The sequence below is a fragment of the Miniopterus schreibersii genome (genome assembly GCF_964146895.1).
Source record: "Miniopterus schreibersii genome assembly, chromosome: 1".
Classification (NCBI taxonomy): Eukaryota; Metazoa; Chordata; class Mammalia; order Chiroptera; family Miniopteridae; genus Miniopterus; species Miniopterus schreibersii.
In genome coordinates this window covers 79,732,128-79,754,429 of record NC_138101.1, presented here as the reverse complement: position 1 = coordinate 79,754,429, position 22,302 = coordinate 79,732,128, and the positions used below count along the sequence as shown (strand labels likewise).

General features: G+C 32.9%; 1 protein-coding gene across 5 annotated transcripts in view; it reads right to left on the bottom strand.

Moving 5' to 3' along the window:
* Positions 1-22,302, bottom strand: part of ABI1 (abl interactor 1) — a 93,569-nt gene that overhangs the window by 3,955 nt on the left and 67,312 nt on the right. Inside the window, exons 3-10 of one of the 5 annotated variants that reach the window (XM_081162970.1) lie at positions 21,213-21,389; positions 17,615-17,715; positions 16,860-17,000; positions 13,221-13,321; positions 12,196-12,276; positions 8,299-8,475; positions 5,004-5,090; positions 1,198-1,383 (exon numbers count right to left, since the gene is read on the bottom strand). In XM_081162970.1, the coding sequence (XP_081019096.1) occupies positions 1,198-1,383; positions 5,004-5,090; positions 8,299-8,475; positions 12,196-12,276; positions 13,221-13,321; positions 16,860-17,000; positions 17,615-17,715; positions 21,213-21,389 (1,051 nt within the window). The remainder of the gene's footprint in view (positions 1-1,197; positions 1,384-5,003; positions 5,091-8,298; positions 8,476-12,195; positions 12,277-13,220; positions 13,322-16,859; positions 17,001-17,614; positions 17,716-21,212; positions 21,390-22,302) is intronic. The other 4 variants (XM_081162972.1, XM_081162971.1, XM_081162973.1 and 1 more) reach the window with 4 other exon arrangements.

Sequence of the window (22,302 nt, the reverse complement as noted above, 5' to 3'; positions counted from 1 at the left end):
TGTTATGTCAATTATACCTCAATTTTTTAAAAACAGTTAAAAACATTTACCTGGTCTTTTACAAAAAATACGTGATGACCCTGGTTTAAGACTCATCATTTCAACTTGTGAAGATATTTTTTAATCATGCTGGGTTAACAACTGTATTCACCATTATATCATTCCAAATTTTTCAACTCATATAATAGTCCCAATTTCACACATAAAGTTAAATTTGCTTTTCCAAACCAGAAAATACGAGTAAAAACACAATTCAAGGCTACTCAAGTTTATCACCCTCATAACCACATGAAAATATAAATGTAAAGTAGAATATTCAAGACTTCCTGAACAATATGCACAATATTTACTGCTAAAAAATATAAAAAAAGGAGAACAGAAAATTTAATTTTAGCCACATATTTAAAACTTGGGCAGTAGAGAATGGAACAGATCTCAAGAGCTACAGCAACCTGCTTAAGGTCAGTTAATCCAATACAACCAATGGAAAGGAATACATTTCAAACACAATCAAATGTGATCAACTAAATTATAAGCATTTTTCAGAACTCTATACAAACACAGATTTTTAAACAGCACATAATTAGATTTAAAAAATCTCTAAAAACAGGGTTGGTTTCTTTCCTACCCACTGTTTCTTAATAGATAATTAAAGTGATTGTCAGGAAAGTTAGATAAATCTGGGCATTGGAGATATACATAATTTCATGATATGAAATTCTAGTGATTATCTTCCCTTTTGTAAGATCAACCAACTGAAAACCTTAATTGAGGCTTTTCCTCATGATAATCCCAATAGATTTTAAAATATTTAGATATGAAAGGTTTCTGCTTTTACTGTAAGTGCTTAGAAATTTTGTTTTAAATCTTTACTAACTGTATGACTAGTAAATTATTTCACTCTTTTGTGTCTTAGTTGCTTCATCTATAAAATGTGGACAGACAAGTTAACCTCCAGCTAGAAGCATTATGTCATTTGAAAAAGCACAGCTAACATTATAATATACTTTTAATTTAAAATATAAAGAATCCTCTCTTCGTATTGGGAATGTATAGGAAATAAGGTTTAACTAAATCATCTTGACTGGTAAAGTTATTCAAAAGGTTGAGAAACACTGGATTAGATGTTCTTCATAGCTCTAAATTCTACAATTAGGTATTTCCCTTTACTCCAATTTAATAATGACTGTACCTTACCTTTCTCAATATAATTCTTGGGAGCCCAAGCAGGATCCCCATCGGCGTATGGATCATTATACTGAACTACTGCAGCCTCCTCGTCTTCATAATCCACTGGAGGAGGTGGTGGTGGAGGTGGGGAGTCATCGAACATGGGAATGTCATCTGGTGGAGGTGGTGGTGGTGGAGTTGGACTATCAGCAACTAAAAAAAATTCAGATAATCTGAATCAGAAGCAAGACTAAATGGAAATTCATAAATTAAAAGAATTTAAGAAAGCTCTAATTCATATAAAGCATGCACTATAAGAAAACATGCAATGATTAGAAAAGCTTGGTGTGTTAAAGCTTCCACTACTCTTAAGAACAACTTGTTATAATAAAATGAACTAAAGATAAAGGTATTAGGAAGTACAACAAATCAATGGATGTAGGAGGCTGGAGACAACATCTCTTTTTATAAGGTTTTAGGACTAAAGTTTCCTTATTCCAAGGCTCAGGTCAGAACAAATGTCACTCTTTAGTTAGCTTAGCTCCTTAAATAAGCCTATGTCACTTTTGTCATTTGGACTACAGTAAATGTTATGAATAACATTACATTAATGGTTTGATAACTATTTATTGTGAATATTCATGTCCCTGATTTTAGCTTAAATATCTTTAGTTACCCAGAAGTAAGTCTCCAGTAGGTGGATATTTTTGTTTTAATGGAGAAAAAAAGAAAAGTTGGTGGTATTAGGTCTGCTTCTATATATAGGTTTTTCTATTCTTTCATGTAAATTTTAACATGATAGAAAATTAAATAATTCCAAACTAGTAGAAAATCTATCAGTATTTTTAAAAATGTTTGTATTCATAATCAACTTTTTAAATGTAGAAAGCAAGGTCACATTTTTGCCTTATTGCTAGTAAAATATAAGCATGGGATGAGGCGAGGGAGAGATCCTAAAGATCCATTCTAAGAATGCATCCACAACAAAAATTTTAAAAATAAAGTTTTGTGGTAACAAAGTAATTAAAACAAATACACAGAAAGTAACTTATATCATGCAAAACAATAAAACCAACGCATACCTCCAATTCTAGATGGTTGTAGTATATGGCTGTGTGTGATTTAAATAATCAAAAGTGTAAATGGGAAAATGTTGAGGCTAGAACTGTGTTCACTGAACTATTATGACACCAGGTAACATGCTCCCAACATTAAGGAATTCAAAGCTGAAACACAACTAAGTGTTAATTTAAATTTCTTACCCACACATTTCTTTAAAAGTTAAAGACATATGAAAATGTTTTGATAAAACTACAGAAATTATATAATATCTGCAGGGAAGAAATTCAGAATACCAATATACTAACTCAAATGCCAATTTCTAAGGCTATTTTTATATGATCAAAAAAAGCAGTCATAATCTATCTGTAATACAGGTTTCAAAGTTTACTCCACCCCATTTGGAATAATGTGCTGAAAATATAACCAAGAGATAAAGATTTAAAACATTTGCAGATAATAGCCCTATTTCCGCTTCAATTCTGTGAATTTCTATTTTATCCTGTTGGGGAATGAAAAAGGCTACCAGAAAACAAGTCTTGTGTGACAATGCTCATTCTGATGGGTTTACAATTTATTTTTCCATTGAATGCTTGGATTTATTTTATTCTTGCCCATAAATAACCCTTAACGCTTTCTATTATTATTGAGAGGAGAATAAAATGGGCACAAAACCATCCTGACATCAAAGAGCCATAGCTCTCATATCCTTAATTTGGCTTAATGTGTATAGTTTGCCTGAAACTCTAAATTGTGTTTACTCTTGATTTATACATAACTTACTTGTTTAATGTTTTCACTCAATTGTCTTTATGTCGAACTACTGTGAATCTACACTGACTTATCTTCAAACCATATACACAGGGGCAGGGGTCTGTCAACCTAATTCTCTATGCATAACATTTTATCTAGCACCCTGTGTTAATTCAAAAATGCTTTCTGATATTAATTCTAAACACACTGATAACTTTTTTAATGCCTTAAACTGAAATACATTTATTAGTAGGTTAACTGCTACATGCATTCATTAACACCAGCTTTGAGTTGGCAGAACTCAATATTTAAGAAACTAAATATTTAAGAGAACACATAAAAATTTGTACTTCATAAAACGTATAAGATGCTGATGATACATAGTTTCTCACCAATCTTCCTAATATACTTTCAAAGCAAATAGATGGCAAATGAAGCTGTGCATCCTGCAGCACAAGGAGAATGACTGACTCAAGCTCACCTGATAGTGAAAAGAACTAAACTAGTACCATGGGCTCCTTAGCAAAGGCCAGGCATGCCTGGAATGATGTACATTAATTCTGAATTTCTATTTAAAGTTACCAATGAGCTTTGCACCTACTAAATGAATGTTCATTATGGTTATTTTTAAACAGTTCCTAAAATTTCTTGGCTGTAAGGCAGTTCAAAAGGTTTAACTGGCTTAATTTTTAAACTTGTCTTACAGTATTAAAGACCGGCAATTTACCCTTATTGTTTTATTTTTTTAAATAAGATTCACTTATTTATGTATGCTTAAACACAGAGTTTTCAAACAAATTTCAAAGTTGGTTTACACTCAGAAATTTCAGAATTTTGAAATTGCAGTGTTTTATAAAATGTCCATTAAATCATACGTTTCTTACAGGTAAGGACTTTGTCTGAGACTATTTGTATTCTTCCCAAAGACTAACACATAACACTAAATTAACAAATACTTGACGGGAGGAAGGGAGGAAATAGGTAGAATAACACAAAAGGGTCAGCAAAAGCTGAACAATGGAATTTGCCACAATGTATTCTCCTGGGAGATGGGTTGATCAAGTGGGTTACACATTTATTCAAACAACTCTGAGATTTATTTGGATGGTGATGGTCCCAAATAAAGCAAATTGTTACTAGACCACCTTACCATCTTAATCTCAACAGCTATTTTGCCATAATAAAATTTGTGATAGTGGTATTCTTCATTTTGCCAAATAACATTCACTATGATCATGTAACTAGGATTATACATCTTCCAGAACCTTAATCAGCCAGTAATATAAATCTATATATTTAAAAGAATTTCCAAAACTCTCTGACCTTCCTTCAGAGAAGCCCTAAAAAAAAATGACAGATTTGCATATTCCTAAATAATCCTCATGGGCCTGCATGTAGCTATAGACAAAACATGAAGAGGGTTCTATAATGACAATCACTCATATGAATAGATATCATGGATGTAATTTACTTATTCTTGCAGGTTCGTTCTTATCCTAACAATGAACCTGTTAAAAACTATTCATGTATCAAAATCTAAGGAAAGCTACAAAGCATTCTCCAAATATTTTTTGTAACTAAAGAAAAAAACAAAACACACCTGTCACAATTAAGCTATAAATTAAATCTCACAGTGTAACAATCTATAGATGCATTTGGGAGCAACTGAATACCAAATGTTTTCTTTCTAACTAATTCCTCTAATAATTATTGGAAGCTAGTAGTTTCCTTTGTGTTTGATTATACTTTCCTTAAGAATCTGTAAAGATCAGATTTCATGTTTAAGGTAATGAAAATACGTAAGAAAGTTGCAGTTTTGAAATTTATATAGAGGTCAGTAATCATGCACACAAGAGAAAAAACTAAAGATCGTGCTCTTCAGTTTCAATAACATATCTGCACCTATTTTCAAGATAAGATTAGCTTCTCAATAAGAGTAAGGAAAATGATGACTCAGCAGCCATGCATGCTAGAGAAGACAGCCTCTATACCCTTTGATAGCTCAGTTTTTCCAAACTTACTGTTTTCCTGCACCCTGGCCACGAAGCCTGTGAGAGGTATCTGTGGAGTCAACTGAGGCATGGGGGGAGGGGGTGGAGCAATAGAAACTGATAGCAACACATAGTATGGGGGAAGTAAAACAAATAAAGGAAAGAAAAGGAAACAAAAAGCAGAAGTCAGTTACAAGGACCACAAACATAAGTATGCAAAGAACAGTTTGCAAATGAAACAAAACAAAACAAAAACAAAAACCTGCAGAACCTTCAAGTTCATTACACACAAGAAAATCTAAAGCTGAGTTGTTTAGCCAACTGGCTAATTTTATTAAAAAAAACAAATACATCTAATTTAATCCTAATTATATTGTTTGGGGAAATTTAAATTTACCCTCACATTCACTTTCATGCAATAAAAACTTCAAATTCTAAGGAAAGACTTTAAAAAAAGTTTAAAGTGAAATACTGGTAAGAGGTTTCTAGGATATTGTATCTCTGCCATATTTCTATAACCAAATAGGCTTAGGGTAATGTAAATTAGAACCCAAATATGTTATGAAATAGCTATTTATTCCATATATAAACACCTACATTAATCGCAGGCTTCCTTTAAAGACAGTTCTTTATATATACAGATATACATATATATAAATTTACACACAGCTCTCCAGGGAAAAAAAGCTTGTTTGTAAAACAAGGTTATTACTACTCTCTAAGTTGACAACTTTAAGGACATCACTCCTAAATGTATTAGGGAATAAGAGTGCTCCATATACCATGTTAATTGTTTGCTGAGTTTCAGGGAATAAGATCTCCCTCAAAAAAAAAAAAAGTGATCCTCTTTCTTTTTATCACTGTTCTGATAAAAAGAAACCTGATCTAAGAATAGTTTAAAATATGCAATTATTTGCATTTAAGTAATTTTTAACAAATCATTAGTAGCTGAAAAAATATTCCAACTTCTTTCTGGAGAGGACATAATTTATAGAAATAAATACCAAATGCTCATGTGGGCAGCAAATGTATTAAAAATTATTAACAAACTAAAAGTAAATATACATGTTTACCACTTTGTCTCATTTTAACAAGACAGTAATTGCCAAAGATTGCTCCAAAAAGTCAATAGGAACAGGTCACAAAATTCAGTTTACTGGTTCACAACAAGTGACACTAATTGACAGAGAAAAAACAATTTATTGGTTCCCAAGGATCATGTAATCGAAAGGTTGCTTCAATTATTCCAAGTTAAAAATTTTGCTGGTAAGAATAAAAATTGGAAAGAGGTTCAGTGTTCAGAGAAGCAATACCTTAAAGTAATTAATATTCATTGTATGGCTAAAAATACCATGCAATTCAGAGTTGGTCCTTGTTCATTCTGAAACTTTGTACAGAGAAGACTCTTAAATGAATAAAATGTTACAGTTTTTTATTTTAAAAAACTCCCACAAACCTAAAGTATTTTTTCTAGAAACAACCCTTAGTAACTAGCCATGCTGGTTAGTATGTAAAGAAAAAGAAAAGCTTCGCTGTGAAGATACTGATCATTACCACACATTGAGAAAGAAGAGGAAATATGCACATCAAAACACTAAAAACATTTACATCTACTATTACAACACCAACAGTAACTCAGATGGAAGGATAATTAATTTGACAACACATAATAATATATTAAAATTTGAAGCTAAATTTACTTTACCATATCCAAAAGATAGACAGTCAGTAATAAAAATGTCTTATCTGCGAATAAGCAACCCACCCACCCAAGTACTGTTAAAACTACACACACACCCCTATTTGCAGAGTAAATTAAACGTCCAACTGAGGAAAAGAAAAAAAATAACATAAAGATGGGATCTAAAAATGCAGTGTAATATGAAAAAAGTTCATAGAACTAGTGAGGTTAATAATCAGATAATCTGTGGAATATTCAGACCCTAGCTACATTTTACTACTAAAGGAGACCAAGGAAAATGCGAGGTAAAATTCCTTCATAGTTTGGATGAAAATGTTAGTCTAGAAAAAGACTGTATAAATTTCAGGATTATCTGTGAATTCTGACATTTTTGCTAAAGTGGTTTTCAATTCTTTTAATTTTTTTGCTATAATACAATTTTTAACTCTAAAATTTAAACAAAAAACAAAAACAAGTAAGATAACTTTCCCCCAGCTCTGCTTTAAAATACATGTTCAGAACATGCATTATAAATAAAAAGAACTTAAACCAACTTCCTATGTAAATATGGGAGTATTCAGTGTTTTTAAATTTTCTTTTAATACTTTTTTATTTTTAAATTACAGTTGACATACAATATTATATTAGTTTTAGGTTTACAACCACATGATTAGATATTTATATAACTTATGAAGTGATCACCCCAATAAATCTAGTACCCATTTGATATTATATATAATCATTACAATATTATTGACTATATTCCCTAGGCTGTACTTTATATCCCCATGACTATTCTTTAACTACCAATTTTACTCAGTGTTTTCTAAGTCAACTAATAGAACATGCAACTCTAGAAAGTAGCTACAAAATCTATGTGGGGAAAGTGTGTTTCAGTCTAGTCCCAGCGATCACCCTCCAAGCCAGTAACAAATATTGGACAATAGGCTCATTTCAGATCTATTTATCTGTTTTTCCTTTTTGAAGCATCTTGATACAGAAAGTGAAATTAATGACTACCCCCAAGCAATTCAAACTTCCTGACATTATATGCCCAATCTGTTTTCTAATCTTATTAGCTTTTTAACACTGATTGCAGTTAGTGTTGAGATGTGCAATTTGAGGTGACCAAGAAATTTTTTAAAATCCTCCCCACTGTTATAATTATTTAGAGACAGAATAAGCAAACATCACTAACGTTTTTTTAATGGTTTTAAACTCATTTCAGTATAAGTTAACAAGCTTAAAAGTGATAGCCAGCAATTTTGTTATGTTAAAGAAAAACAATCACGGTGTTTTAAATTTTACTGTTATTAAATAGCCTCAAATATGCCAATAAAAATTAATTCAGCTTAATTAATTTCAGTGTTTTTCTTTTCTAGTTCTATTTATAGTAATAAAAATACCATATTAAAGCATCAGTTAAATTTTAGTATACAAGTACACTAAGCCTGAATTATTTAAGAGAAAGTGATAGGCAATTATTTTTTTAATGGTATGATTCAAGAAACAACTTCCTAAAGCAAAAATAAATATGAAATAGTATGGTTTCAATTGTTGTCTATCACTGGCAAAAATAAGTTTCAAGTAATTTCCTTCAAAAGGAGCTCACTGGTGCTGTACGCCTGTAAAGCACAAGCTTACTTGAATTCTGAGAATAAAGTGGACCTCCATTAACATGAGGCTGAGCAGAAAATTGAGCAGTCACAGAGGGAGTTCGTCTGTATCCACCAGAAGATGTCGAGGAAGTGGTAGAGTTGTGTCGAGAAATCTGCCTGGTCATTGTGCCATACTGGGAACCAGGAGCTGAGCCCGGGGCCGCTGAAAAGTATTAGTCAAAGGCAACCAACAAAGAATTTGAGCACTGTATATCACCTCCAATAGCAGAACAAAGAGAGGGGGACTCTCAGTAAGAAATATTTATTATTTTTAAAGCCCACAGCAAAAAATAAAGAGAAAAGTAAAGGTCAAAACACAAATAGTCTATCTCTGAAGTTACAAACAGAAGGAAAAACAGATACTGTGTGGAAAGCTCAAAAGTAAATAAAGTAATATTCTTAAACCTTTTAATTTAGCATAATCCCAAGTATTTTGCTAATATTATGTATAAATTATTTTCTGTATCATTTTAGAACACATAGCTTTTATATGTAAATTGTGTCTCTCCAACAAAGTAAGTACCAAAAGATAGTCTGAAGTGGAAAGCATCAGTTTTTAAATGTGAGTATATTAATATCTGGTTTACAAACTTCTTCCTTCCCATTGCCAAATCTTCAGAAGCACAGTATAAGTTTCTATCCAGCCAAATCCAGGTTATATCATAAAATTTAAACAGTTAAGCATATTTTCCACATACTGTACTAAAATTTGAGTGTTTATTGTATTAGCAGTTATCAATACATATTATCGTAGAATCATTTTTAAGAGAAGTATGCCTTCTAGTTTCAAAGCTCTTATATATAATGTCAGATTTCTTGTGTATCTCCATAATTTAAGAATAACATACTTGTCCCTATCACTTAAAAAAAATTTTTTTTTTTTTTTGTAACTGACAAAACTGGAAAAAATTTTAGATTCTGTAAAATATGGACATTTTAAGGTAGCTTTCTGTAGAAAATCTATTCTCTTTCTCCATACTTGGAAGGTTTTTTTTCCATACTATTCCCAAAGCAATCTTTTTAATAAAATTGTCATGCATATCTAAACTTACTAAAGTATTAATAATACTTAAAATTTTATTCAATGTCATGTTTACCAACATTTCAAAAGTTTAATACTTAAAAGGTTAATCAAGTTCAAAGCCTCTAAAGTTAACTATACTTTCCAAAGGATACTTTGGGATTAATAGTATCATCTTTTTGCCTGACCCAAACATCTACCCATGACTAAGTAAAAAGACAGCATCCCAGTTTATTTTCATTCAGTTGCTTAATTTAACCTCCCTAGAGGTCATAAAAGTTATTAGATAAAACTAAACAGCAGAGGTTGTTCATTAAAAGTGCTAATAACTTAACATTTTGGAGCTCCCAAGCCATAGGCAGTCACTAATTATTTGAATCATCCACACGCTCATTTTCTAAATAGAAACACATTTTTAAAATAATATTCTATTCAAAAGCTTTTTGTTAGTAACTTTGGACAGCTAAGTTTTCTAGAAAGCCAAGAGTCAACCCTATAACCATTTTTAATAGAATTCTCTCTAAAATGATTTTCATATTTCTCTACCTGTATAAGTGTATGAAATCCAAGTTGTTTTTCTTGATAATTTAAAACCAAAAACCAACTATTTGGCAGTTCCAAACTATGACTTTACATTTATTTTAATATTTTATTATAAAATAAACCATAATATCAAAGAGTGTATGACTGATATATAACTATGTTATATATATAAATTATACATATATGCATATGGTTATATGCTAGCATGTGTTATATAATTATATGTAATGATTATATATAACTTATTTATATAAATACATAATTTTACAAAATAAAATAAGATAAATACCCTGCTCCAAGAAATAGAATATTACCAGTATCACTGAAATTTCCTGTATGCCCCCTTCTGGATCCCAAACTCCAAAAGGTTGTGTTAAACATTCTCTTTCTTTACTATATATAGCTTTTTATAAAAGAAATCACAGACACAGAATCTTAATATGCAGAGATTTTGCAAATTTATAAATTTTTATAATAAAGTGATTACATATTCTGCTGGCTTGCTCTTTTCCTTTGATATTATTTTTTTTAATTTCCCCATGTTGATAAGTATATCAACATATCATTCATTCTTATTGCTATATTTATATGTAAACATTCTACAACGTATTTGTCCATTCTACTATTGGACATTTCAGTTACATCTAGAGTTTTGCTATTATTAATACTATTACTATGAACATTCCTAAATACGGTTCTTGAATTTCTGTAGAACAGTGGTTCTCAAACTTCAGCGCTGATGAGAATTGCACCTTGAGAGCTTATTATAATACAGATTGCTGGGCTCCATTCCTCAGAGTTTTTGATTAAGTTAGTCAAGAATGGGCCCTGAGAATTCACATTTCTAACAAATTCCCCCAGTAATGATGCTGTTGTTCTGGGGGTCACTCTGAAAGCCACTGCTCCAGGACAGTGGCTTTTAAACTTCATGGTGTTAGGGGGTTCACTATTTAAAATTAAAGAACGTCAAAAAGCTTTCTTGAGGTGGGTTATAATAATAGGCAACAGAAATTGAAACTGATGTATCTTTAAAACACATGAATACACAAATACACATTCCATTAGCTGTCAAAGTAATGGTTTTATCACGTAGCCTCTGGAAAATTCCACAGTACCAAAATGAGAATAAAAAAGGCAAATAAGTCTTATGAATATAGTTCTGACCTTAAAAACTCCATGAAAGGATCTTGGCACCCCCCAAAAGTCCCATAACCATATTTTGAGAACCAGTACTGTGGGGTAAATATATAGAAATGAAATTGATAAATCTAAGATAGAAACACATTCAATGTGACTAGCTAACAAATTACTTTCCAAAGTGAGTGTATCAACTAATAAACTCAGACCAGCAATGAACTTTTTCTTGTTACTGCACATCCTTACCAACATTTGGTACTAGGAACTTCATTTTTAACTATCTGGTGGATATAAAATAGTATGTCACTGTGGTTTTAATTTTCATTTTCTTGATTATCAATTATGTTGAGGGAATTTTTCACATGGACTTTCTGTAAACAACTTCTATTATCAGGGTCTTTTATTACCTCTTTTTGCCCCTTTTGAGTACAAGTGCAAATGTTTTGAAAAGATGTTGCTAGACGGCTTTATTTCACACTATGAAGTTCAGCTCTCAGTATCTGAAACACCTCATTATCCATTTCTACCCAGATCAATGATATTTTGTATTTCTAGGCTGAATGGTTTTATGTGGAGTCTATATTTGGAATTCCTTATATGCTCTATCCAATCACCCTCAAATTGGGAACAACTTAAATATATTTTACTGAAAAAAATGTTCTGTGGTTTATTCAGATGCCTTAAATACTGGGCTCTCTCAGTGTTTTTTCAAGTTGTGATACACAATTTGGGAAGCCTCAAAGCACCCCTTCCCACACATCATTTTCTTTCCCATTTTTCTTCCTCCTGTGCCCCACCTTCACTCCAATACTTTGACTGTTGTATATACCAGGGAGTTCCAAATCAAGTTTCATTTTTAAAAAGATTACATTACTAATTAAAAAAATTTTTTTGAACAATCACTGCCATAATTTCCCTAGAAAAATCTAAACAAACAAGTACAAACCACATTAAATTGGTTATAAACTAAGCATAGAAACATTTCATATTACAGAGAAAGTTATTTTATATTTGTTTTGTGTGTAACTTCAGAGGCCTTTCACTAGAAGAAATTAGTGTAAATTAGATTTAACACTTTAACCTTTGCAACCTAATAAGTATAAAAGCTAGAAGTCTAACAGAGGAGTTTATTATAAATTATGCAGAGTAAGTTAAATCACTCCAATGGTTATGCAATCTCACCTATCACAGTGTTCACTGGGAGAAGTGGTGGAAGAGGTGGTGCTGGTGGAGCTCCAGAAGGAGGAGGGACAGAAATGTTTTCTAATAAAATAGTTTATAATTCAGGTCAGAGTGCAAGAAAGAGAACTAAACATTCTGAAACAGTAAGAAAGTACAATGTTTTGGAAAGAAGAAAAAAAGAGAGAGAGACACACACCCATATGTAAAGCATGTTCAATTAAGTAAGAATTTTACGAGCTAAAGAGGTCACTGAGTTCACACCTGCATTAACTATAAAAAATATGCCTGTTTTTAAAAGTAGCTTTTTCTTTTTTTTAACAACATCCTTGAAAAGCTAATACATATTCCTTAACAGTATCAATTATCATTCTTACTTGTAAAATGCATATTTTTCACACTACAAAGTCTTCATTTCATTTACTAAAAATCAAGGGACTAATTTAATGCTCTGCAATGATATCTTAAATTTCTATACAATCTAAAAAGTAAAAGAACTTTTCCTTTTTTAATCCCATTTTATATTCATGGTATTTTACTGAAATAAGTATTGAATATCAAACATAAATATAGCAAAGTCACAGAACAAACTAACACGACTTGAGATACTAGGCCTACAAGGCAACATCAAAACTTACTGATACATAATTCACATTACAGACACTAAACCTTTGGTTGGAGTAACAACAATATTGGCTTGTTCTTGAAATAATAAATATCATTCCTGACTATGCCCAAAACAAGTATTTCTAAAGCAAAAGTACCAAAAAGTTATTCAATAAAGCTATTCGATATGTTTCATATGTAAAGAGAAACAGCTGGTAAAAACAAACAACAACAAAAACCCTCAAGATTGTGTAAAGACTAACCCAAAAATGTTTTTAAATTTGTTGTTAGCATTTATGCTCTACCAACAGTCACATAAATTTAATAAATAATTTGATCTAATATAACTAAATTACTTCAGGCTTCCATAATCAAGCTCATAAATACTACCACATATCAAAATAGACTAATAAATAATATACCTGGTCCAATAGTGGGTGGTGAAGGTGTAGGCACGGCAATGGGAATGCCAATACTGCTGCTTCCGCTGTTTTCTCGACTTCCACTTCCCCCACTACTTCCACTGCAAAGAAAAGAAAAAAATTGTGAAAAAAGCAATTCTAGTGATTTACCCCCCAAAATTATAACTCAAAGCCACTAACTACTTCCTTTTATGATATATATGTAAAGAAATTTTAGAAACTGTTCAATACAATTTTTTGTTGTTGTTGATCCTCAGCCAAGGATATTTTTTCCATTGATTTTTAGAGAGTGTGGGAGGGGGGGAGAGAGGGGGAGCGGGGCAGGGAGTGGGGGAGAAACAGAGAAACATCAATGTGAGAGACACACATCAATTGGTTGCCTCTGGCATGTGCCCTGAACAGGGCCAGGGATCGAACCTGCAACCGAAGTATGTGCCCTTGACTAGGAATCAAACCCTCGACCCTTCACTGTGTGGGCTGACGCTCTAACCACTGTGGTTCTTGTGTGTCACTCTACTCAATCTATTGGAAATCAATATAACCTTAATATAGTACTCAAAACTATCAGAAGAGATCATCCTATTGAGAAATGACCAGTAAAATCTTATATACAAGTCAACAAGGGTTTATTTAAAACCTGCTATGAACAGCAGCAGTAAATAAGGCAGGCATGAACCATGGTGTCATGGAGCTCACAATTAAGAATGGAAAAATAGACATTAAAAAACAGTGTGATAGCCCGGGCGGGTGTGGCTCAGCGGTTGAGCATGGACCTATGATCCAGGAGACTGAGGTTCTATTCCCAGTCAGGGCACATGCCCGGGTTGCGGACTCGATCCCCAGTAGGGGGCATGCAGGAGGCAGTCGATCAATGACTCTCTCATCATTGATGTTTCAACTCTCTCTGCCTCCCTTCCTCTCTCTGAAATCAATAAAGATATATTTAAAAACAAAACAACCCGGCCGGGCGTGGCTCTGCAGTTGAGCGTCGATCTAGGATCCAGGTGATCGGGGTTCGATTCCTGGTCAGGGCACATGCCCGGGGTTGTGGGCTCAATCAATAACTCTCTCATCATTGATGTTTCTCTCTCTCTCCTTCTCCTTTCCTCTCTCTGAAATCAATAAAGATTAAAAAACAAAACAAAACAAAAAAAAACAGAACAAAAAAAACCAGTGTGATAGATGCCACAAAAGAAAATGTACAAGATGCTACCCTGGCAGGTATGGCTGGGTTGGGTGTAGACCCATGTACAAAGTGTTGCTGGTTGGATTCCCAGTCAGGGCACATGCCAGGGTTTCAGACTCAACCCCCAGTAGGGGGCATGCAGGAGGCAGTCAACTGATGTTTCACTCTCTTCCTCCCCTTCTCCCTCTAAAACAGAAATCAATAAACTATCCTTTAAAAAAAATAAAGTATACAAGATGCTATGGAAATTAAAAGTTTAACCAGTTTTAGTCAGGAAATAGTATAAAAACCTCCACTCATCTCAAAGAGTGGTGATAAAACAGGACATTTTCTGCAAAAATGAGCAAAAAAAAAAAGGGAGTAGTGAGGTTTCAGTGTGAGGCATTCTAGAATAGTCAATACTGTTAAACTTTAACAATTCCTTACTATTCAAATTCCTATGGATTTACTATCGCTAAAGGTATAGGACCTCACACTATATAGTTGTTTTTAGTAAGTAATGTATGTGTGCATGTACATGTATGCAAATGTACATATATGCATGTGTAGTCATAGGCTCCATATTATACTTTAAAACCAACATCACTGGCCTAATAGGCCCAGAAAAAAATTCAACAGGGCAAAGACTTTCACTACCTAGATAAAAAAATTTTTTCTCCAAGATTATCATTCTATAATATATCATCACATGTTAAGAAAAACAAAGAAAGCTGTTTATATTACAAAAATAGCTTTAATGTGAGGACCTCCCTTAACTCCTTCAAGCCAAGTACTCTACTTTCTGCCACCAGTACATCACAGACATGAATATTTCGACACTAATTATCCTATTCTACAATTTTTGGCTTTTTCCTAACATGGGGATTGGCCAATTACAGCACATAAATCAAATCTGACCCATGATCTGATTTTTTATGACCTGTGAGCCAAGAACATTTTTTACATTTTTAAATAGTTATTTAAAAAAGCATCAAAAGAGGAATAATATTTTATGACATATTAAAATCATATGGGAGTCAAACTTCACTACCAGATATAAAATATTACTGGAATGCATCCTCAATCGATCATTTGTGTGTCATCCATGGCTGCATTCACGCTACGATAGGGAGCCGAGTAATTGCAACAGAGACAATATGGCCCACAAATCCTAAAATATTGATAATCTGGCCCTTTATAAAAGTTTGTCGATCCCTGTTTTAACAGAATGAGCTTATGAAAAAAAGAACTATATCTTATTAGTATATCCCTAGTATCTAATGAAGTAACTCTTAATAACTGGTTATTGACAATAATTAAACTATAGAGAAGAACCATGTTTTAACACAAATAATTCGATAACAAACATAAAAAAGAACAATTTTGGTCCTCACTGAACTTGGCCTGATACAGTAGCTGCAGATACCAATTTATTTACTAACAGCAACAACAACAACAAATGCCAATTACATAGCATCTAAGAGCCAGATACCCTCTTTAGCTGAACCGAAAAAATGATTCTGCTAAGTTGTACCTCTAATATACCAACCCAAAAGTCAAGGTAAGGAGAGGTTCTTCCCCAAGTTATTAAGTGAGAAGTAAAACTGAAGAATGAAACAAATTGAGGTATACAATAAACTTGTCTGGCTTTATAAAAGTGCCTAAAAATGAAGTGGCTACTTTGGGGGGAAGAAGGTAGAGGTAACAATTGGGGAAGGGCCTAAGGCGGACTTCTGGATTGCTGGTAATACTCCATTTTCTTGAGCTGGGTGAGGGTTACATGAGTGTGTTCAATTTGTATTAACCCATTAAGTTACATAATTAATAAAGTATATACTTTTCTAAATGTACATTATGTTCCAAAACCAAGTTTTTAAAAATCCACTGAGCAGCTGATTTCTAAAACGTTTAAAAAACAATTAATACAATAACACATTCTAGAGTGTACCAACTCTCTTAAATTAATTCTTCCTCAGATCTAAGCTAGGTCTTCTTTCTCCCAAACTCTTAAAGTTTAAATCATTGTATAATTTCTTATCCAAAAATAGAGGGTGTCCCCCCCAAAAGGTATACACACTTTGAATAATTATTAATTCCAGTGGGTTAAATCTGAAAAGAAAGAAACATCAATTGAGCTATCAGCTGTTAAGCGCATATACCTTTTCATTTTTGGGGGATACTCTATATTTCAGAGTAGTTACCTTGATCTTTTTAAAAAGACTTTTAAAAAACATTCTTTAGCCTATATCCAAATATACATCTGTACCTCTGTCAAAAGGAAGAAATAGTAACAATCTGCTTATAGTATAAATATATTTAAAAATCTAAAAAACAGAATATTTTTACAACATTATTACCTCAACTTTTGTACTCTGTGTTAACACTGTAGTACTTTACTCAGCAACTGTATAGGGTTTGTGACCAGTCAATAAACCCCACTCTCAAATGGTCAAAGGCTCAACCTGAAGGATTACCTGTGTGTCCTCGGTCTTTGATTTAAAGAAGCTGTCCTGCCTGGGCTATGCTGACTTCCAAGTCTAGCAGGACTGGTCATGTAGTCATTAGGAACTGTTGGAGGTTTAACAGGTTCCAGGGTTTTGTAAGGAGTATTCCGTCTAAAGAAGCATTAAAGAAGAATAATCTTATTGCATTGAGAACTGAGAAGGAAGAAGTCATCAACTGTTATCTTTTTTGCTTCTCCAACTGGCCTTCTCACAAAGCTACTCAAGTATGAAGGGCCCTAAGATTACCAGCACGAGCAGTTAGAAATATTCCAAGTAAAGAGCTCCTAAGTCTTAGGTGGAAAGTAATAGGGGAAACAGAAAAGCTGCAGGTTACCAAGCCGAACTACACAAAATAGACCACTTATTCAAACTTCTGTAATATAAATATTGTAAATACATGTTAAAGTACCATAGGGAATGAATACACTAGTCATTTCATTTGAAAGAAACATAAGTCAAATTTCTTTTTTAATACATAAATAAATAATGCTTATTTTTACATATACAAAAGAACTTGTCTAGTACAGACTTCTATAGAGAATATTATAAAACAAGTTGATTGATTTTGGATTCTGTTCAAAGAAATAAGAACCAAAATGAATTTGTAAAAGGTAGTATCACACTGAGAGGGGTCCATAGCAAGGATCCATATACTTACTTGTCACAGAATCATCTTTTCCTATTTAGCATATGAATTTTCTTATAAAATGTACTTGGATTCTTACCCCAACGTTCCCCGGCCTGACATGGGAGGACTTGGTGGTTTCTGAGTAGGAGGATTTGTTCTCGACAGTGTGCCAGTTCTTGCAGGCTGGTTATTTCCATGCTAAAATGCAGGAAAAAGAGCTTTTCATTTTATATCAAATTGTTCTCTTGGTGTTTTGATACAATGGATTATTATTATTTTTAATATCAGAATGTGAAGTAAGGATTCCCAGACAGTTCTACAACAGACTTTGGTTCTACATTTTAAAAAGTTAAGAAACCAGTTGCACTTGGCTTTTCCTATTATTCATACCAATTTATGGCAAAATACAGGTGAGATTACTGGATTTTATATATTATTTTATTGTTAAACATGTTCACAGAGATCAAATTTATCTGCAAATACTGCTTTTCCCAAAATTTTTTAAAATGTGTGCATGAATATAAATACAGATCTCAAAGTCAATTGGCTAAAATATTCATCTGAAAAATCATCTCTATCCTAACAATTCAGTAACAAAGTCACGGTGTGATGTCTGGGAAACCTCCTAATTATAAGTCAATAAAAGCAAGGCAACTATCAAAAAATAAGCAAAGCAATAAATGTTAGCAAAATTAATGTTCCTATATAAATGCAGATGTCAATATATCTTTGATATATTAACACATCCAAGCTAAATGTAGCTGATTTGTACTGAGTTTGAGTATATTTAATCTATGTAAACCCTATGGGAAAAAAGCAGACAGACATAGGAAGAGTTTTCAAATTTTAGTGGCTCTGCAGCCTCTATCAATATAGAGGTAAAACTATGGGTCAAATGATAAGTAATATCTCTTACCTTGGCTTTTAGCCACTTTACGTTGGCAAGAAAAGGGGGGAAAAAGTAGAAATTAATTCTAAATAAGTTATATCTATTAGGACAGGTTTACATTTACAGTTATTCAATCCATGTTAATAAGCTTTTACCCAGCATTATTTCAAATATTTTGTAAAGAAAAAGATAATCATAAGCAGCTGGGAAATATCCATGTGTATCATGTATTTTTCAAAAGACTAATATACTCATAAGAAAACCACCACTCATTTATGCCAATCTTATGCAGGCGCAATAATTTCTTAGTTCTGTATTTTATCCTATGGAACAAATCCAACTGAATCACAGATGATAAACTTTGATTTGAAAACAAATACTATAATACATGATATGTAAGGCTACTTTAATACATCAGTGTACAAAAGCTAAGACTTTACTGGATAATAAATGCCTGAATATGAGTATTCATTACTTGAAAAGTACTGCATATATTAAAATTCAAAATAACAGGTTGCTTCAAATTCAGAAAAATGATGTAACACCTCAAAGTCTAAAAACAAAATTACTAGGCACAGGAATACCTCAGCCAGATTTTAACTACGGAATAAACAGAGTCTAGAAATCCTCTTTAAAATATATATACACACACACACACACATATGTGTGTGTGTATATGTCTTTATTGATTTCAGAGAGAGGAAAGGAGAGGAAGAAAGAGAGATAGAAACATCAATGATGAGCGAGTCATTGATCGGCTACCTCCTGCACGCTCCCTACTGGGGATCGAGCCCACAACCCAGGCATGTGCCCTGACCGGAAATCGAACCACAATCTCCTGGATCCTATGTCAATGCTCAACCACTGAGCCATGCTCAGCCGGGCAACAGCGAACATTTTGATGGTTGCCAGATAGGAGCAGGGTTGGGGATATGGGTGAAAAAGGTGAATGGTTTAAGCAGCACCAAATGGTAGTTACAGAACAGTCATGGGGATGTAAGTATGGCATAGGGAATACAGTCAATAATATTCTGATAACTACATATGGTGTCAGACGGGTATGAGATTTATCAGGATGACCACTTAGTAGGGTATACACCTGAAACTAACATAATATGGTATGTCAACTGTAATTTTAAAAAAACACCTTTTAAAACAGCCTGTATAACAATATGAATGTGCTTAATGCCACAGAACTGTACACTTGAAAGGGTTAAATGGTAAATGTTACGTGATTCTATTTTACTACAATTTTTTTTAAGTTTTTAAAAACCTGAGTCTCAAATACTCATACTACCAAAAAGTAGACTGCCAAAACTCACATCTATATACTTTCAATATATATCATGCTGTGTTATGTTTACACTTCCCATTTATACATATATGATGTAGTTGAATATTCTCACTCAAAATCTCCTTGTAAAATGTGGTTTCATCTTATACTCTAGTAAGTACTATGTATTAAACAATTATTAGTGAAGGGACAATAAAGGATATTCACTTCTAAGATGATGACAGAATTTTTTTATGAGTGTATATTGCTTTGGTAGGAAGAAAAATCAAGATTAAGCAAAAGAGGAAGAAGTGGGTAAGAGTGAGTAAATGCATGAGTGAGTGTGTATGCACACTTGCATATACATGTGTAAGGTATACATGTCATTTTTAATCCAAAGACAAGTTAATAATACAAAAACAGTTCTCCCAGGCTCTTAAAATCCAAATCCTATAGATCAATCTAGTTTAAAATATCTTAAATTAAAATTCAATTTAAGCTCTTCTAGCCACATCCTTGGGCAAAAATACAAGAAACAAACTAGTAGCCTCCTCTACATTTGCACAATGGTCCAACTTTACATATAACTTCCAAGCACGACAGCAAAGGAGAGTCTAACTAACAGTCTCAGAGAAGGGTAGAATAAAGGTCCCCTCTTGACCAGGAATCCCAGATAATTCAGAATCAGTAATAGCACCAGTGAGATGAACCAGCTAAGAAAAGCTTCAAGATTCTAGCTGACTCCTAAACATGATTGTAAATATTCTGAAGACCAGGGAAAAAAATCAAATAATGGTTCTCTGGGAAAAGAACTCTCTGTCAAATTTCAGAGGAACAGTTTACCCCAAGCAGAGATGGCTAAAGAATTCAGGTCATTCCAGATGCTTGCAAAATGACCCATAAATACCAAAAGAGGTGACAGGCTACAGTTATCCTTCAAGGGCAATTAATTCTGCTATGCTAAGAAATGGACAGGGACAACAAATAATCTCTTTCCCAAAAGTCTGTTGGGGTGGGTGGGGAATGAAGAGCTGGGAATGGTACAGAACAAAATTATGTAAATTTTATTTCTCCTAGGTTGCTACAATTACAATTACATCCACACAAATACGCTAATATATATATACATATTTAAGAATAAAACTTTAAAGTATTTATAAATTATTTTCTAAGCCAATTTTGAAAAGCATGCAAATCTTTTTTTAAATACTCATTCAGTAGTAAAAGAAAACATGGAATGACAACACAAATTTATAATATTAGTCTAGGATTCAAATGGCTCAATTTATGAACAGCCATTTCAAGTTTTAATAGCTTCTTGAACATAGCCTATTCCACAGGTAAAACTCTGCCAAGTTTGGTATAATACATAACTAATATTAAATAAATGTTCTATGAAAATTGTAATGCTAGATACTAGCTAAGAAAATCTATTAATTCTTGAAGAAAATTATCTTTATAATCATTTTGCTATCCAAAATATTTACTGGATAAATAAGTTACTTTAAGTTAATATAATATAAAAATGCTTACCTTGACACCGTGGCCCACATCATCCAGAACTGTATAGTCAATAGGTTTCCGAATATACCTTACAGGGCGCTCCATATTTGCAGGTGCTATTATTTTGTGAGTTCTTGATGTACTCTTATTTGTTGTCAAAATACCAATCTCTCTTCGAGCCACTTTCTCTTTATGAATGTCCACCGTCTGTATTTTAATATAAACAAGCAAGAAAATATCATCAGGCATAGTAAATAATATACATGATGCCCATATATCTTGGATCATATACAGGTTGGACCATACAACTGTATCACGTCTATTTTCCAATGATTATTATCTTTCCCTTCAAAATTAAGAAAATTAATATCCTCAAGGCTCAAAACAGGGAATATCTTAAAAGTAATTAAAAGCATGACCCACTTTAATGGATTTAATTCCAAAGCAATTTTCTTTCCTAAAGATTTGGTGTTTGTGTGAAGGGAAGGGGGTCACAAAAGTATAAGAGTAGCTTATACTTTATGTAATAAGGGTGCAAATCAGAAAAAAAAAATCAATAATTAGGACACAATGAGGTAAGTGCAAGAATGACACATGCACAGTTTATTAGAAATTAAAGGTGTTCAATCCTGGCCAGTGTTGCTCTATGGTTAGGGCGTCAGCCTGCACACCTAAGGGTCCCAGGTTTGATTCCCAGTCAAGGGCCTGTACCTAGGTTGCAGGTTCGCTCCCTGCCCCCAGGTACAGGCTCATGCAGGAGACAACCAATCAATGTTTCTATCTTTCTCTCTCTCTCTCCCTGCCTCCTTCCCTTCCACTCTCTCTCTGAAAAGCAATGGAAAAAATACCCTCAGGTGAGGATTAACAAAAAATTTTAAAAAAAGAAATTAAAGATATCAAACTAGGTTGAGATGGGTTCACTTAAAGGCTTTATGGAGGAGGTAGGTTTTTAAGGATGAATAGAAGTATAAGAGGCAAATATGGAAATTATTCAAGGCAGAAAGAACTGCATGTTGCAGACTAGAGTATAAGAGAAAAGATAAGAGCAGAGGTCACAGCCTATCTAATACTGGCCTTTATGGCTTTAATTTTTTTTTTTTAATTTACTTGTCAACATTTA